This window comes from Acipenser ruthenus, chromosome 23 (assembly GCF_902713425.1).
Source record: "Acipenser ruthenus chromosome 23, fAciRut3.2 maternal haplotype, whole genome shotgun sequence".
In the NCBI taxonomy this organism is placed as follows: domain Eukaryota; kingdom Metazoa; phylum Chordata; class Actinopteri; order Acipenseriformes; family Acipenseridae; genus Acipenser; species Acipenser ruthenus.
The window spans coordinates 17,772,401-17,791,929 of record NC_081211.1 but is presented as its reverse complement, the minus strand read 5'-3'; the positions used below and the strand labels follow the sequence as shown (position 1 = coordinate 17,791,929).

Below are 19,529 nucleotides of genomic sequence, written 5' to 3'. Positions count from 1 at the left end.
ATACAGATACTCAGATCAGTTATCTACCGTTCTATACTGTTGGTCCTCAGATCACAATACAACAAATCAGGTTTCTCAAATCTCAAAGGAGTTTATGACAAGATTTTTAAATAGTAAATGTACCGATTTTTAGCTGGAGTTTATCCCCATGCTCACAACTCTAATAGCTAAGTATTAATATTTTTTAAAGGGACAATGCCATTTAGCGTGGTACAGTATGTAGATATGATCATTGTTCATCATAATTTAGTATAAAGAAGTATTTTTTTAATGATATGCTGTTTTTAGTTAGGGCTGCATGGGTGCCTACTGTATATCCTTTGGTAATTGCACATGAAAAGCAGTGTGAAACCTGCAAGTTCAGTTGAGGCAGAAGATCAGCAGTTATTATAAATATGTTTCCAAGATAAAAACCACGTTAAAGGACTTTGTTTTATAAAACTTGTAACCATTTGTTATTATTTATGCTGGTACTTGTCCTATCATATACATACCTGAAAAAGAAGTAATTAAATGACAATTTGACTTTTTAAAATAACATGTCCATTTATTTTACACAGTTTAAAATAATAGTTTAAATTTCTCTTAAAACATTAGAAATCAAGGTATTTATCTCTGCACTCGTTTAAGACATGTTTAACTTGAGAAGTGGCAACTCACCTTGAATATAAACCTGCATGCTTCCCTTAAATATGTTAGTTCCATCAGTAGTAAACACATCCACAGAGTAATCTCCTGAATCATTTTTCTGAGTCCTGTCCAGTCTGAGGGTTCCATTTGCAAAAATCTCAGTCCTGTTTATATAAGGATTAGTGAAGACCATTTTGTTATCCTTAAACACACCAATGGGTGTGACTCCATGCTTCCATTTCACATGAACACTGCTGTTCAAGGTCGTATTGAAGTGCAGATACACAGACTCCCCCAGGGCTCCATATACAGGCACATTTATATTTTCTGCAGTAACTGAAACAAAAAAGATATTAGAAGTAAAGTTAAGAGTTTCTGTTGTGGTACAATGTGATGTGCCAAAGCCACATAACCCTGTAAGCAGCACTTTTTAAAATAACATTATTACAGAAAATTCCCAATTGTTATACTTTGTTATACTGTTATACTATCTGCTTTCTAGGCATCTACTATATGGCACTTAATGTTAAAACAATAGATGATTATCAACCCTGTACTTTTTGATAAATGTTGAAGGATGTGTAGGAATATAAAGATTTGAACAGTACAACAAAGCCTGAAAGCTATGGATTGCCTCTCCCTATTTTCACTGCTGAGGTAATATCAGGTTGAGTGACAAGCCGGTTTCCAATCCATTCAATTTGTATAGAAAGGTACTTACATGTATTTACATCTAACCCTGCCGCCTTTTTAAAAAATATCCAAGAATATACAGTACCTTCTCCAGTACATATTGTATTTTTTCATGAATAAATGAATTCATAATTCAGATTTACCTCTAATCTTACTTTTTTGTATGCACCCATAGAGATCCACAGATCAGTTACCTGCTGTTCTATACTGTAGGTCCTCAGATCAGAAAACAACAAATCAGGTTTCTCAAATCTCAAAGGAGTTTATGACAAGATTTCTAAATAGTAAATGTACCGATTGTTAGCTGGAGTTTAAATCGAGGCTCTATCTCCATGCTCGCAGTCTTCTGACCGTAACTCTAATTGCTGAGCATTTATACTTTCTTAAAGGGACAATGCCATTTAGCGTGGTACAGTGTGTAGATATGATCATTGTTCATCATAATTTGGTATACAGATTTTTTTTTGTTTTACTGATATGTTGTTTTTATTTAGGGCTGCACGAGTGTCTACTGTATATCTATACAAAATGCCATAGCTTGTAAAAGTGCCCTTTGGGAATTGCACCTCTTTTTTTTTTGTTTGTTTTTTTCTCACAAAGTTCAGTTAAGGTACAAGATCAGCCGTTGTTCCTCTTACTATAAATATCTTCCCAAGATAAAACACATGTTAAAGGACTTTTCCTTATAAAACGTTTAACCATTTGTTATTATTGCTGTTAGGTACTTCTCTTATCATATACATACCTGAAAAATACATTCTTAAATGACAATTTGACTTTTTAAAATAACACGCCATACTTTTTTGACAAAGTTTAAAATAATACTTTCAATTTCTCTTAAAACATTAGAAATCAAGGTATTTATCTCTGCACTCGTTTAAGACATGTTTAACTTGAGAAGTGGCAACTCACCTTGAATATAAACCTGCATGCTTCCCTTAAATATGTTAGTTCCATCAGTATTAAACACATCCACAGAGTAATCTCCTGAATCATTTTTCTGAGTTCTGTCCAGTCTGAGTGTTCCATTAGCAAAAATCTCAGCCCTGTTTTTATAAGGATTATCAAAGGCCGTTCTGTTATTCTTAAACACAGCAATGCGATTGACTCCCCACTTCCATTGCACCTCAAAACTGCTTTTCAAGGTCGTATTGAAGTGCAGATACACAGACTCCCCCAGGGCTCCATATACAGGCACATTTATATTTTCTGCAGTAACTGAAACAAAAAAGATATTAGAAGTAAAGTTAAGAGTTTCTGTTGTGGTATAACGTGATGTGCCAAACCCACATAGCCCTGTAAGCAGCACTTTTTAAAATAACATTATTACAGAAAATTCCCAATTGTTATACTTTTTTTTTTTTTTTTTTCAAAAAAAACAAAAACACAAATGGATTCTTAAACAATTATGAAATAACTTCGGATGACTTACAAACCCCTAAATGAAATATCTGTGTTGTTTATTTCTGTTTTGGTAACTTTATTGAATACTTTTTTTTTTTTTTTTTCTGAAAGAACCATATTAATGTGATCTGGAGTAAAATTCTTTGAGAAACTAAACCCCCATCTTTAGAAAGTTACCGTCGTCTCCCTCATCTTTCCCTGTTTCCTAGCCTGCTTGCCAGCTGCCTGTGTCTGTGTGTGTGGATTCCTGCTACAGCCAAAGACAGTGAAATGAGCCCTGAAACCCAAGCACACCGAAGGTGTCTTGCACAGGACTGTATTTATGTTCTAATCTTTTAGCTGCCTCCAACTGCCCCTCATCCTCCTGGCCTTCCACTCCGCAGTACCGGACTCCACCTCCTGCACCCTCCCGCTCTTGATGTTGGGCCAGGAACTTCGCAGCCCTGCTGAGATAGTGTTCGGTCGGCTGCTGGACCCCTACGCTGAACCACCCAGACCGGAGTATGCCAGGCTACTGCAGGACAGCCTGGAGCTGGTCCACGGCTGGCGGGAGAAGAAAAACTACGACTCCTCTGGATCTGGAGGGAAACCCTGTGATCTGGCAACACTGCTTGGCTTGTTGTTGTTGATGAGTAGAGCTGACAGGATTGGCTGATTTGGTAGTTACTTGTACAGAACTGGTTGCTTTTTAAGTTTGAATCACACAGTGCGTTTACATGAGCATAAGAATTCCGATATTAAGAATTCCGATATCAAAAGTCATGTAAACATAGTTTTCAGAAAATGTATCGGAATATTCCTTAGGTCAGTTTTCGGAAAACAGCACCTAGAAATTTCCGATTCAATTCCGAAAACGAACCAAATGTATATCATGTAAACGCACTTTTCGGAAAACTTATTCTGATAGCGTACTGCACATGTGCAAACTTTGACCTTCATTCCTGCACGTGGTTTTAGAAAACAGAGAAAATAATAATAAGTCAGTCTGCATGGATCTATTTGCTCCGTTATTGAATCGTATTTTGTCATATTGTACTTGCTAGAACCGAAGTCATTGTATTTTATCTTGCTCTTAATTGTATTAATACTTGTACTGTCATTCTTGAAATGTATTTTTGTTTACGACTGTAAGTCTGTTAAGAAATAAATAATATTAATAATAATAATGTTTGGGATTAAGTAATATTTGCCCGTATGAATTTTTTTAATAGCCCATACTGAAGCACATGTTTTCCAGCTTTAAAATTACGTGATAATTTAAAATAATGTCTGCAAAAGAAACTGGTAATATAGAACAGGATGAACTGTTGGAAAGACTGACTGCACATTGTGGGGAATCTGTAAAGAGGTATAGGATAGTAATCTTTGAATTTAAGACCTGACACTTCGATAAAGCACTTGTTATTGGATTGGGCTCCGTTCTATAGCAGAAAAAATGTCCGGTCTGTTCAAATCGTACTGGGTACTACAGTACTTTGCATGCGAAAATATCCTGCGTTTTCCGAAAACTTCAATCCATGTGAATTCTAATTAGACTTTCTATCGTTAATCATGTAAACACAGAAAAGTGACGTTTTAAGAACATCGGTTTTCTGATTCAGTTTTCTTAAAACATTAGTTTTCGGAAAACGCTTTGTCATGTAAACGCACTGACAGTTGGTGCTGTGACGTTCCACCAGGCATCTACTATCTCATAGAAACCCACTAGAACTGGAAGCTGACTGGCAAATGGTACTGAATCATTTTGTAATGGATCGTCTTTTTGTTTTGTTTTTTCAAATGCACATAAGCAACAGGTACAGTAGGCTATATAGCAACGTCTTTTCATATACGAAAGTGTTTGTCCTATTGAGATCATGTAGAAAGCAAATAGGTTTTGTAATGCAAGAAACTCAGTGAATGGCAACAGTTGCACAGATATTTGGTCAGTTTTTTTTTATTTTTAAATTTACAGTATTGCTAGCAGTCTCCAAACTCCAAGAGCAGCATCGTCACACGCAATGTGGCTGGACATTAAACTAGTATACTTTTCAATAAATTAGACATTTTAAAAAATATACATTTTATATATATATATATATATATATATATATATATATATATATATATATATATATATATATATATATATATATATAAGAATTATACTGAAGGTGTTAGAGATAATCTATGTTAGGTGGAAAATCAAAACGAGGTGATTCAATAACTTCCTGTTCATTTTGAGATATCTTAAATGGTTTACAGATATCGCTAAATAAACAGGACATCATTTTGAGATATCTTTAAATAATTTAGAGATATCTCTAAATTAACAGAAAGTTATTTAGAGATATATCTAAAAGACAGTTTGGCTTACCATACTAGCAAAACATATTATTTAAATATATCTGTAAATCAATTTGAGATCTCTCTATTTCATTTTTAGATGTCTCAAAATGAAATGAAGATATATTCAAAATGACTTATTTACAGATATCTCAAATGAATTTCAATATATCTGCAAATGATTTACAGATATCTCTAAATACCTCAAGATATCTTGAATGATCATTTGGCTTGCCGTAAAAACAGAGGCTATTTTGACCTACTTGTGATTCACTTCAAATGCAATAGGAAACAAGTTTGTACTATGATGCATTTTATTAATTATATTTGATTTTTACATTCACTGTGGTCTGGATTTTAACTATTGTCCCGTGGCACTACAGACAGACATGCTACAGTTTCACTAAAGGGGAATGCCCCCATAATGGGGTTTCTAGTCATGTCTTTTATGCACACATACAATGTGCCTATTCGGCCAGTAGGGGTCATTACACTACCTCACTGCTTAATTCTACTCATATTGTAAGAATGTCAAAAAGAGAGAATCAGTTTGGTATTCTGTGACCTTGACCTGGAGGTCAAAAGACAAAAGTTGTCCACACTCCTTGATAATGCTTTAGTCTACCTGTGTGACAATGACCTCCATATCTTATTTAGTTTGTGCGTTATGCAATGTGAAAGATGGACAGAAAGCCTCATTTTAGTATCTGCTCCCTGCTTTGTGGGCTGTAAATAGTAATAATAATAAAAATAAAACTATATTAAATAGGTGCTAGTGCATTTGTAATACCATTGTTTTTAATGGAAATTAATAGCTAGCTATACCCATGTAATGTATATGTGTGTGTTATGCAAAACAAGTACAAGTAAATAGAGATCATGATTACTTTCTTTGGATTATTGAACATGTTTCTAAACTGATTAGATACATAAATAATAAGAAAGTTGCTTACCGTATGCATTTAAAGAAAACAAGAAGAGCCAATAAGGAATGAATTTGTTAAGGTTTATCATTGTACAGCAGGTCCAGCACAGCTTTCTGGTTGATGGCCACAGTTGCAGTATTGTTAGCAATCTTCAACTGTTTTATGATTGCAGTGAATATTTTTTAGTTGTTTCTTCAAAGTAACTGGCTGAAGCCACTCCTTATTTCCCCCAAGCAGATGTGCATAGTGCGAAAAAGAGGAACACATCAAATCTATTTTGCAACCTTTCTCTTATGAGCACTAAAGTCTGTATCTTTCAACATAATCACAAAACACATACCACATAATTAAACATGTGTATCTCCACATACAGCTATGGCCAAAGGTATAGCATCACCCTATAGAATGAACTAACTTTGCTTCATAAAGTGGAATGAAACCTGCTGAATAATGTTACGTTAACATATTGAATTCCATATACTTAATGAAAAACTGACAAACATTTCAAAATCCAACGTGAGATACTGTACTAGTTTTAAGGCTTCCAGCAGACTTTTGCAAAATCATTTTGTAATTTATTCGTGTGATGTTAAATAAAATATCTAAATTATGTTAATGTATTTTTTTTTTTTTGTAAAATTATATCTCAATCCTAAAGTTCTAGGTGATGCAAAAAAAGTTCCCTTTCAACTCAAAGATGACCACCAACCAATACTTTTCGGATATGCCTGCCACAGGTCAGGTATTCACTGAGCACTTTATACCAAAGCTCCCGATAGGGTCCTCGGTCCCGCCTACCGAGGGAATAAGTAGTCACTCCATGGAGCTCAAATCCTCTTTTGCCTCTCACTACCAGGTAAGTAAGGTGGGTATATACTAACCTCTTCCAGTTGTTAGATTGTCTCTTAAAAAGAGCCCATCTCTTCAAGTTTATGTAATTCCCTTGTAATTGGTTTGCTGGAAGTCAGCTTGCCACTTCCCCAGAATCACAACTCAGCTGAAGCCTGAGCAAACGCTGTGCAACTGCGCACCGTTTTTTAAAAATAAAATAAAATATATTATTTCAACAGCCTACATCGCTTAGCGACTGTAGTCTGCTTCTAGTAATCTTGCAGCTTGCTGCCTGTGTTTTCTGTTTTTCCTCTGCCTTGGCAGCTTTGAAAAATATCAGAGAGAGAGATGTATCCTCCAGCGGGACCCAGCTTCTGCTGTTCCTGCTGTTTAGACGAGTACTCTGGGCGGCCACGGCTCGCACACTCGCTGTGCACGGCCTAATCTGCCCCTACAGGTTGTCTATTACTATTGTTTTTCTGCTTGCAGTATAAAAAAAAAAAATCACCCTTATGGCAGGTAGATCCCCCTCTACGTTGAAAGTGTGCATGTCATGTCCCCATTTACTCAGTATCCCTAGGCGCTCAAATACTAGCGACCCATTTTCTGAAGGGTGCTCGGCAGATACGTTGTCCTAAGAAGGACGTTTTTCCCGAATGGAGTCTAGACGTGGTATTGGAGGCCTTACTAAGGCCCCGTTTGAGCCTATACATGCCATAGAGTTGAAATATCTCTCTATGAAGACAGCCTTTCTATTAGCCACTCCACTAAGTGGGTCAGTGAGCTACAGGCTCGGTCCGTGCACATTTCCTGTTTGCGTACGTGGGACAATAGAAACGGTATCGTTGCGCACGAACCCTGCTTTCCTCCCTAAGGTGATTACGGCTTTTCACTTGAATCAATCAGTGGAACTAGAGGCTTTCCTTCCCCCTCCCTTTGCAGAGGAGACGGACCAGAGATTGAATTCCCTCTGCCCTGTTTGGGTATTGAGAAGTTATCTAGATAGGATGAGAGCGCGGCGTCAGTCTGACCAGCTCTTCATCTGTCATGGTGAAAGGACCATTGGTCAAGCCCTCTCCAGCAGCAATTGTCCCACTGGATTATGGATACAGTTTCGACTGCGTATAATAATGCCAGCTTACCCCCACTCCTACTAGAGGAGTGGCAACTTCATGGGCATGCTTTAGAGGAGCCTCATTGAATGATATATGTACTGCGGCTAGCTGGGCTACTCCACATACATTCACCAGGTTCTACTGACTTAATGTGGTAGATCCCTCTATGCCTTCATTAGTCACAAGGGTCCTTGAGGTTGCACGCTTGTACCACAAACATTAGTTTGGCAGTAGCAAGACATCCCTCATCTGCTGTCCTCTCACTCTCCGTCAGGGTGGCTTTAGTATATTTTTAAGTACTGGTTGGTCGTCTTCGAATTGAAAGGGAACGTTAGATTATGGATGTGACCCTGGTTCCCTGAAAGAGAAGATTACCACCAAACCTCGCATTTGCGGGTTTGATGCCAAAGAGGATTTGAGCTCCGTGGAGTGACTACTTATTCCCTCGGTAGGCTGGACCGAAGACGTCACTCCCAGAGCGGCCTATCGGCAGCTTTGATATAAAATGCTCAGTGAATACCTGACCCATGCTAGGCATATCCCAAAAGTATTGGTTGGTGGTTGTCTTGTCTTTCAGGGAACCAGGGTTACATCCGTAACCTAGCGGTCTGCTACTTCAGGAGGGGCCTGGGTCCCATCCCCCTGGCTGTGCTGACAGGCTCTCCCAAAAAGGGGTAGAAAGGGTGTTAAAGGGGCACCTCCTCATAGAAGTCCAGGGGTCACAAAAGGGATTAGCAGGCACCCCTTTACAGAAGCCCAGGGATAGTCACGGGGGTTAAACGGACGTCCCTTATAAAAGCCCTGGGGTTACCCGAGGGGATGGGTACCACCATTTCAAGGCCCAGGACCCCCCCAGCCAAAGGAGGAGGTGTGGGGACCACCTCCACAGCAACCCCAACTAACCGTCCCCCCAGCCCACCCACAAGAATCTGGAGAGAGAAAACCGGACAAGGGGGGACGGGGTTGGTGTTTTAAGGGGGGAGGTGGCCAATTGCAGCCATGTGTGCATTGCACAAGGGGGAGATATGTGGCAGGGCAGAAGTCATGCTGCTGTAAGTAATGTGTGTGTCCCACTGTGGGAAACTTGCAAACATATGTGATAGCAATAACACAGAGCAAAACAAATGTGACAGTTTTAACACCTATAGGCAACACAGGAAGACTAGCTGGTGGTATTAAGCTCTACGTGCATGACAGAATAAATTGCTGTTTTCTTAACGAGTAAACTTTTCTTATTAAATGTTTACATGTGACAAGCTCAACCTAGTTTGTCACATAATCTCTAGATGTATTTTAGGGCTTTGCCTAATATTCAGATTTCTTTTTCAGTACTGGCCTTTAAGGGGTCTTTCACATATGGTATACTGTTAGATATTCAAAGTTTACTCAACATTACTTTTAATCTTGTACAGTTTAATTCCAAAAGCTAATAACCACTCTGCAGTGTGACCATCATCAGTGGTGAATAGTATTGTGCTTTATGGTGAATTAAATAAGAGCTTTTCTGATACTTGTACAGTAGTTGCTGATGTAAAATATGTTCATAGTCCAGGTTACAGTACTTTACAACTGCTTAATAATGTGCCATATAAAAAAGCCAACCCTGCTGATAGTGGTTTAAACATTTGAAGGTATTTTCTAGTGCAGTGAAAAAACTATTTAACTACTGATCTTTCCAAAATATATCACTGAAACTTTTAAAGACATAAAGCCAGTAGGATATTTTGATAAATGTTAGACACTGAATGCAGTGCTCTGCACAAGGGGCCAAGCTCAGGAAACCACGTCCTCAAATGCGGATGTTGCTAAAAAAAAACAAAAAAAAAAACACACTCCAAAAGCAAATACAATTTCAGACAGAAGCTCCCATTCACAGGTGGATTGAAGTTTTTTGTTCTGAGTAAAATAAAGATTGATATTCATGAAACTGTTCATGTTAAAGCTCACTAAAAAGCACAACATTCAAAGTACCTTTAACTTTATTCCTGTGTAACTTTAGGCCCTTTATTTCTATTGCTGTCCCGTATGCTTCTGTGTAATACATGTAATAACGAATATCACATACAACAGGCTCCTTTTTTGTTGATTTCTACCTCAGATTCCATAAACAAGGTTGTTTGTCTCCATGTCTCTAAGACCTTCAAAGCTCTGCACGAATTGTCTAATTCATGTTTACATAATAGCACTTTATACAGTTAGTAAAAGGCAGTGTGGCAAAGTGGCTGCTGATTGGAAACAGATGCAGTGGTGATGCAGTGCAGAAATAATCACACAAAGGAAACTGTAATACGTTTGGAAAAGGTTTTTTTTTTAAATTAAAACTTCTGGTTTGGCGACCAAACAATAAACCTCCAGCAATACACACCAATGTGTAAAGCACAGAAGAAACAATAATAAATGGATTGCAGTCCAATACAATACACGGTCACCAGTCCTGGGTGCGTGCAGTAGTGCTCGTGGTGGGTGATATACAGTGTCTGTGGTGTATTGTTGTTCTGGGTAGTGCTGGCCCAAGGCGACAGCTCCGGATACGTGTTAGCCGTCTAGTGATTTACAAAAACAAAAGACAATTACTAACAGCAATAAACAAACAAAACAATCACAAATCCTTTTTCTTATTTTCTCCCAGTCCTTCCAGTTTCTTGTCTCTCAAACCAAGCAAAGGAGTAGATTGCGATTCTCCGTCCCCTTTATGCTATCACACATGATCCCTTGGTAAACGAGTGCAGTTGTCTCTACTATCTGCAGCTGCTACGTCGTTTCCCTTCCGGGTCAATACGTTCCTGCTAAGGAGCCTCACCTTCTTCCAGACTGACTGACTTCCTGGCCCGGGGAAAGAACTGTCAGGCCAGCTCGTCCAAAGAACTTTCGCTGCTTGGCGCCCTCACAGGTCGGGAGGGAGATTTACAACCAAAACTCATTGTATTTCTGTCACAGGCAGTCATAACACAAAATAGAAAATGTTATGTAGACACTAAACACCTATTTTTATACAAAAAAGCCTGCTAATATTTAACAATATTTGAGTGGGGAAAGTGGATCTGTTTTAGGACACCAGCACGTCTGAGAAACATATACAGTTTTATTCTAAAACAAACCTTTTAGTTTATACACAGGGGTCAGCAACTTGTCCCTACACAGACACGCATGTCCATGGCAAGAGTTATCAGTGTCCATGGCAGTGGATACGTCTAACACACACACACACTCACACAGAATTGTATATAACTTCTGTTTGGTTTGTCCGTGGCCGACCCCTGGGTAAACATTGCACAGTAGCTTATGCTCCTTCTGCCTGGAAAGCCAGATTCACAGATACAGGGACTCTTTGAACTAATATGTTTTGATATCTAGTGCTCTTACATGGTATGTAGTGGTGGAAAAGACATGCTGTAATTAAGCTGTTAATTCAAAATAGACACATTATACTGCATGAATTTAGAGCTTGGGCTACTTGTTACAAACCAGGACCTATATGTTCCACTATGGGAAACCTGCAAGCAAATTGACCAGTGAAGTGGGTAGTTTGCCCACAGTGACAAATCGAGCCCCACATGTGATAGCAATAACTGCAGAGCAAAAAAAAATGTGACAGCTTCCTGTCTTAAGTTGTTTTAACACTTATAGGCAACACAGAAAGAGAAGCATCATATACTCCCCCACCCCAGACGAGGCTGGGAGTGAGGTGGTGGTGGTTGGGGAGTGAGGTGGTGGTGGTTGGGGAGTGAGGTGGTAATTTGAAGCACGGCAGGGCTGCGTTTGCTTGTTGGCTTGTTGTTTGACCAATGAAATGCGATGTACTAGGAACTGTATTAATGATACTATAGATTTCCTGCCTGAAAACCTTGCAAGCTTTATAGTAATATTATTGACACAGTCATTTTTATTTAATTACATTTCATAAATCTGTACTGGTGGGTGGCACAGTGACATAGTGGTTAGCGCTGCTGCCTCACAGCGCCAGGGTCCTGGGTTCGAAATCAGGCTTAGGGTACTGTTTGTGTGGAGTTTGCATGTTCTCCCCGTGTTCGCGTGGGTTTTCTCCGGGTACTCCGGTTTTCTCCCACAGTCCAAAGACATGCTGTCCAAGTTGATTGGTCGCTCTAAATTGCCCTGTGTGTGAGTCAGTGTGTGTGTGGTGCCCTGTGATGGACTGGCATCCCGTCCAGGGTGTAGTCTCACCTTGCGCCCTGTGTATGCCGGGTTAGGCTCTGGCTCACTGCAACCCTGTAAAGGAGTAAGCAGTTAATGATGATGGTTGAATGGAAATAAGTACTGAAGAACAAACACTGGTGCTGGCTTAAACATAGAGGCAGCCACTTCCATTTATTGAGTTGTTTTATTTTGGACTCAATGCATTATATATAAAGATGACATGCATCTGTTTTAGGCCTACATCCTCTCCAAATCAAAAAATACAAACAGAAAGTGAAAGATGGTGGTGCGCATTTGTGGTGCAGTTTTAGAGGGACTTAAAAAATTGTTATAGTTCATTCCAGCGGTATTTGGCTAGTGACCACAGTAGCTAACTGGTTGCCAATAGTAAAAATGAATTTAACATGTTCACTTTCTTTTTCAGTCAATTCTAAAGCCGGGTCCACACCAGAATAATCAGTTGCTCAGCTTGATTGTGTGCAACTGAATCATTTCTATGCGGACGTTTCTGCAAGCAGTTGCGCAACTGGTTGCTTACAGTAGACAAGCTGTACTTTAGTGTGCCCCTACGAAGACCCACTCTTCATGAAGGCCTTCAGTCGGTGAGGTGGAGTCGATGGAGGAATGAATCCATTTGAAGGCTGCCGCAGACAGACCGGGACACCTTCCTCACCTGCCTCGAGGACCAAGGTTGGACCCTCGCTGATGCAGAGCCTAGGCAATATACTGTGTGCTGCCCCGGTCAGGGTGAGGTGGAGTTGCCACCTGTGCCGAAGAGGAAGAAGGGGAGGAGCAGCCATCCCCGGAAGAAGGTGATGAAGCCGATGCGAGCTCCAGAACCCCAGTCAGGATTTGGGGAGTCTGAGAGGTCTTGTCATTATACTGTCTCAATTATCTTAATACTATTACTATACATAAAGGTTGTAGCCATGTACAACCTACAACAAATAAGTGTGATCACTTTAGAATGATCTGTTCAGATCATGTTGAATAAATCTATTGAGATGTCATAGTCAGCCATGTTTAATATAACCAAGTTTAAATTACAAATGTGTGACTGCAATGGAGTATTATTTTACAGCAATCAACTTCAGAAAATACCAGAAAAGTATACAACACACATTAGGAAACACATCTACTTAAAAAAAAGAAAAATGAAAATAAAAAAAACTTTATTAATACACTTAATGCAATTGCTTTGCATATTTTAGATACAAACTTTATATGTAAAAACAAAACAGCAACTAGAACTGAATAGAAGCTCCTAAACTTAAAGCCAAAGAAAGTTAAAACTGACTTATCAAAACATTAAAACACAATGTTTTAATTATTATGCAAAGAACTAAGAAACACAAAAATCACCATCCATGCGTGTATATATTTCATGAGAACTGAACAGCCTGTCATGGTTTATTCCTTACAGATACACCCACATATATATATATATATATATATATATATATATATATATATATATATATATATATAAAAACAATGCCTTCAATTATATATTTCTTTGTTTGTTAATAGCAGCATAAACCACGCTGTCATCCTGTTGTTGATTATTCTTGTCTTTCCCCTTAACTTCATCATAAACCACAGATTCGTCATGAATAGGTTTCTTCTTGCCTTCTTTTATAACAACCTGGGCGTAAACCAGCTCACCGTCCTCTTTAGGCTTGCATTTGGATTTCTTTTTTCCACCTTTATTAACAACCTGAGTATAAACCTGGTCATCTGTTTAAAAAAAAAAAAACATAGATATAAAAGCAAATAACTTCCAGTGAACCATTCTGTGAAAAACTCTTGACACGCTGTTAAAAGCTGACCACTGGAAATACTGAGAAAAAAAAGTTCACAGTTCTGCTTTTTTATGATGAGTGTATGAGAACTGTATGAGATGTGTGAAACATGTGACTTAAATAAGAGCTCATAGAATTTCACAAAGGAATGATAGTTTTGTGAAAACAGTGGAGTCTTTAAGAGTGTATTGTTTGGGTAATGTTTTTGTTGATTGTATCCTCCAACGGTAACACAAAAAGATGGAAAGAAAAGCATCTAGGCGTATTGTTCAAGCAATACATCGTTAGTTTATATGTTTTCAAATCCTCACTACCCGTCCACTCGTTTAGATTAACATACACATGTATACAAGTGAAAAAGTGACCTGTAGAGATACTTGCCTTGGATTGCTGTGCTTGCAGTCTCTGGTATCATTGTGGATAGGGAAACGTGCTGTTCATCACTCCTGTTTTGTGTAATCACCGAATGGGCATTCTCTTTATAACAAACAAGAAGAAACTATTATCTTGTGTTTCTCTCTTTTAAAGAAAAACTAAGAATCTTTTTTTTTTTTAATGCTTAAGCCAGGAAGATTTGATTCTATCTAAATCTGAGGCACAACAGGCCTCAAAAGACACATGTGGGTGTTGTCTAGCACTTTTTTGCAACATGGCAAGAAACCTTGAAATCAGGATGCATTGTTGTGCAAAAAAAAAAAAAAAAAACCTCACCCTTCCTTTTTTTATTCTTACACATACACAAGAGTGTAAATGAAAGCATGACGATCACAAGAAGAGCACTTCCACCAAGGACATATTTAAGAATATCTGTAAATAAATAAAAATATGGAATGCTTATGCTTATAATGTTTTTCAGTATGTTAATACACTCATTAAGCCTTTCTGTCCTAACTGGTAGAAATTGTGTTTGTGCTAAGTATTTACCAAATTGTCAGTTATCAATACTGTATGTTGGTGTGGGTTTGCAGAGGTGCATTTAAAGTGAGTAAGACGGAGAAAGAAAAAGGTCTGTACAGGTCAGGTCATAAAAGACACATACAGGAGAGGAATGATGATCACAAAATAGCTTCACCACAAACATATGTCAAGGCACTAGGAAATATGAAATATAAATATTAAATATAACTCCACCTGATTATATACTATAGTAATTTATTAGCAGGTGAAGCCAGAGGAGTTGAATGGTCACATTTTCACAAAGTATCTCCACAGCAATGCAAGCAAGATCGCAGCCAGTTAAAGACAAAACCAGAAGATCAACAGAGACAACATAACACAAAAATCTCAATATTGGAGGTACAGAAATAATTGTTGTTTGAAATCTCCTGTGATCTTCATGAATGTTTAAAACTGATGTCTAAAGTAGTGTCTGTGATGTGGCCTAATGAAACGTATGTGATATGAAATGTCACAAACATCTGTGAACCTTTAGAACAGTACATTTGCTGTGTATCTTCATTTCTATATAATTGCATTGAGCTGAATACTTAAATACATTTGAGAATGTAAAACTTAAACATTATCTTTAAGATATATAGACAGTCAATAGATGTGTATGCAATGTTACACCTGTTTGATTTCTTAAATAGGCTACTGTAGGTGACTTCCAACACATCTGTAAATGACTAATCCATACAGTAATTGCTACCTAATCAATATTAACTGAAATGAATAAATAAAGAAATAAAGTACCGGCATCTTCTGCATTACTGGCATCACCAGGCTCTGTGGTTAAATTACCAGAGCAATTTGAAGAGCAGGTTTGTAGACTGCAAAATGCAGTCCCATTTGTATAGTTTATTATTATCATGCTCTTATTGATTAAGAACTGAAAAGCCTCTCCTTCTTTGCCCCCAGATAATTTGATAAGGGTCCCATTCTCCAGGGTGCAATGGAACTGGGTCTCTAGATTGGGCATAGATGTTGGATTAATCTTGGGTTCAGAACCTGGTACAGAGAAATAGATTCAAGTTAGTGACAAGCTGTTCTCCGTGCAGGTTCTGATGAATGGGTTTGACTTGACCATGCAGTCTTTCTGTTGTTACCTAGATTTATTATTTCTTGGTAGTTTGATATTTTTTAACCTGTTTGAAATTGCTGGTAAACACATAAAAATGCATATAGTACCCTGAAAAAGCAAAAGTAAAGATATAAAAAAATGGTTAAGTGTAAACCTGGTGAGTTGCGTCTATCCTTCCCCTATCTCTAATCTCCCTGTCAATCACTCTCCTTCTTCTATATAAGGCTCCTGTTTCCACTTCTGCCTTCTCTAGCGTTTGTTTGTTTTCGTACCCAACCTCCTCCCCTTTTCGTTTATGATTCAGCAGCCCTGCACTGGTCTCTCTCTCCTTCTCAGCTGTCGACGTGAAGTCTGTCTCGCAGTCCTTCTATCTCTTTCTAATCTCTCTACTTCTTTCTTTTTAGCTCCAGGACTCCTGCAAGCTCTGTTCCACGATCCGGAGTCCCTCTAACTTTTTCCCTTTCAAGGCTCTCCTTCGGAGGTTCATTTGGTGCCTGTGGGTAGCTCCATGCCCAAGTCGCTCAGCTGCAGGGGCTCTCCGAGAGTCGGGTCCTGTGTCCCTTCAATCCCTTATGGGTAGCTCTGCTCCCAAGCCACCATGTAAGCAGCTCTCCACAGAGTGGGGGATTCTATCTATGTGTTTTGGGGTCTTGGGTCACCGGACCAGCCTTCAGCAATGAGGTTCTCCATCGCTGAGAGCAAGACTCCTGTTCTAACACTTTAACTCCCTTTGAGTATCATGGCGCTCTCTGAGCTGTCATGAAGCACTACACTTACCACTTACCATTGCCCGGTGAAACAGTTTAAACTGCCCTTTCGTGTGGTGGTGCGGTGCTATTGTTGTGTATCATAATAGGTCTCTATATCAAGTGTCGACCTCTGTTCACTGGAAGGGGAAACCCAAAGTGTGAGAGTAACTGCATTTTTTAACTGATAAGTCAGAGATCTTATTTAACGTACAAACCTTATTTGGTGAAAGGACATGTAGCCTAGAAGTACTGCCTGTACATACTAAGAACCTGATGGGCTTTATATAGTTCACAGTTTATGTGATTTAAATAAAAATATATCAGAAGCTTAACAATCTAATAAATATGTTAGATATCAGTACAGATCATTTCAACAGGCAGCACCAGTACAGAATAATTAGCAGACTTCATAAAGCAAGTAAAATGGTGATGAACCCTCATGGCAAATTAACATGAAACACACCTAACTGGTTGTAGTGATCTAATCCCTTCAATGCTTCATTACAGTATGCAATCCTAACACACCATCTTGAGTCAGCAGATTGTTTTAAATGATACCTTTCTGTTTGATTTAAAAACTACAGAACTGTGTTATGACCAGAGTTATTTTCTTATTTTATGGCACTATTCAATCCAACATCCTAAGAAGAGCATTCCCCTACCGTACAAATATTAGTGTTCAGCAGAAGATTAGAGCTTGAGATGTTGAAACATAAAATAAAGAAGTGGACACACTATTAAAAATGAAACTGATGATAAGGTTTGGTGAATAAGTTCATTTCTGCTAAACTGTCTGCTCTACAGTATGAAAAGCAAATTCTAAAGTCACTTTAAATACAAGGAAAAAAAAAACAATTGTATGAATACACAAGGCAAACTAATGCTGATACAAGGAGAGGCAGATTTAAACATTAAATCATTTCTTACTTGAGCAGTTTGACTTCACAGAATCACTCTTCTCTTCATTGATTTGGTTTTTAGCAATGCAGACAAGATCTCCAGTGACATTTTTCTTCAATATTACAACGTGTTCTTTATCACTGAAATAAGCAAGGCTGGTATTCAGCGGCACTCCATCTAAACTCCAGTTAAATGAAGCATTATCTCCTTTATCCACTGTACAGACCAGCAGCACCTCCCCATGGGACAGACAGGTGGAGTGTACCACAGGCTTAGAGACAGGCTCTGAAAGAGAGTGGCCTGTTTATGTATACATTTCTTTTAATGGTTTTGTATCTCAAAAGTAGGCACACTGTGCTTGAGTCTTAAAAAATAACACGGTCCTAAAATGTCTACTACCTGTACACTGTTTTTAATTTCTTAATAATTGTTGATGTGTCTGATATAGAAACAACAAGGCAGCTCTATATAAAGCAAGGCAAGACATATAACACGTTTTTTTTTTCCTACCTGAGCAGTTTGATATCACAGAGTCACTCTGGTTTGTGTTGACTTGGTTTGTAGCAATGCAGACAAGATTACCAGAGACATGCTTCTTCAATATTACAACATGTTCTTCATCACTAAAGTAAGCAAGGCTGGTATTCAGCGGCACTCCTTCTAAACTCCAGTTAAATGAAGCATTATCCCCTTTATCCACTGTGCAGACCAGCAGCACCTTCCCTTGGGACAGACAGGTGGAGTGTACCACAGGCTGGGAGACAGCCTCTGAAAAAGAGGGGCTTTTCAGTTAGGATTTACATCATGTTAAAACACCTCAAACCCACTTCCAACACAACACAGGGAAAATGCATTTGGCATCAGTGGTGTCGGGTGCCACATTTAAATTGTTTACTTCAACAGGTTTGCATTCCAATTTGTCACCTTTTACCTTTGTTTTAACCACCCTTATTATCCTTGATGTAACCAGGCTACATACAGTATTAATGAAGTTAAGATCCATGTAGTATACAATATAATTCCAATAGCAGCTCTTGTTCACATTTAAACAAATCAGGAAATGAATCGATCTACTTTTGAATCTATCTGCTTTCTAGGCATCTACTATATGGCACTTAATGTTAAAACAATAGACGATTATCAACCCTGTACTTTTTGATAAATGTTGAAGGAAGTGTAGGAATAAAAAGATTTGAACAGTACAACAAAGCCTGAAAGCTACGGATTGCCTCTCCCTATTTTCACTGCTGAGGTAATTTCAGGTTGAATGACAAGCCGATATCAAATCCATTCAGACAGTCAGTACATTTACATGGCATTATGATTCCTCAGTAACTCGATCACATGCAATCAGATCTGGAAATCCTAATGCAGCATTTACATTGAAGAATGTGGTTGGTGATGTGCTGAATTTGTATAGAAAGGTACTTACATATATTTATATCTACCCCCCCCCCCCCCCACACACACACACACCTTTTTATAAACATACAATAATATACAGTACCTTCACCCGTACATATTGTCTTTTTTTCTTGAATAAATGAGTTCATTTACTTACCTCTAATCTTTCTTTTTTTGTATAGACCCATACAGATACGCAGATCAGTTATCTACCGTTCTATACTGTTGGTCCACAGATCACAATACAACAAATCAGGTTTCTCAAATCTCAAAGGAGTTTATGACAAGATTTTTAAATAGTAAATGTACCGATTGTTAGCTGGAGTTTATCCCCATGCTCACAACTCTAATGGCTAAGTATTAATATTTTTTAAAGGGACAATGCCATTTTGCGTGGTACAGTATGTAGATATGATCATTGTTCATCAAAATTTAGTATAAAGATGTATTTTTTTAATGATATGCTGTTTTTAGTTAGGGCTGCATGGGTGTCTGCTGTATATCCTTTGGAGATTGCACATGCAAAGCAGTGTGAAACCTGCAAGTTCAGTTGAGGCAGAAGATCAGCAGTTATT

The 19,529-nt window shown here is 38.3% G+C and overlaps 1 protein-coding gene across 1 annotated transcript; it reads right to left on the bottom strand.

Moving 5' to 3' along the window:
- Nucleotides 1–13,089: 13,089 nt before the first annotated feature.
- Nucleotides 13,090–18,955, bottom strand: LOC131696760 (uncharacterized). Its single transcript, XM_058996731.1, has 6 exons — nt 18,061–18,955; nt 17,578–17,835; nt 15,574–15,828; nt 14,593–14,688; nt 14,263–14,358; nt 13,090–13,816 (listed from the first exon to the last, which is right to left on the bottom strand). Exons 3-6 carry the CDS (start codon nt 15,797–15,799, stop codon nt 13,584–13,586), a joined length of 651 nt encoding a protein of 216 aa, XP_058852714.1. The 5' UTR covers nt 15,800–15,828; nt 17,578–17,835; nt 18,061–18,955; the 3' UTR covers nt 13,090–13,583.
- Between the last annotated feature and the right edge of the window lie 574 nt (nt 18,956–19,529).

Coding starts and splice junctions, on each gene's coding strand:
- LOC131696760 (XM_058996731.1), bottom strand. CDS start 15,799: ATGCCCAATCTAGAGACCCAGTTCCATTGCACCCTGGAGAATGGGACC. Junction 14,359..14,592: donor TAAGAATAAAAAAAGGAAGG/GTGAGGTTTTTT, acceptor TTTGTTATAAAG/AGAATGCCCATTCGGTGATT. Junction 13,817..14,262: donor TGCAAGCACAGCAATCCAAG/GCAAGTATCTCT, acceptor TTTTTTAAACAG/ATGACCAGGTTTATACTCAG.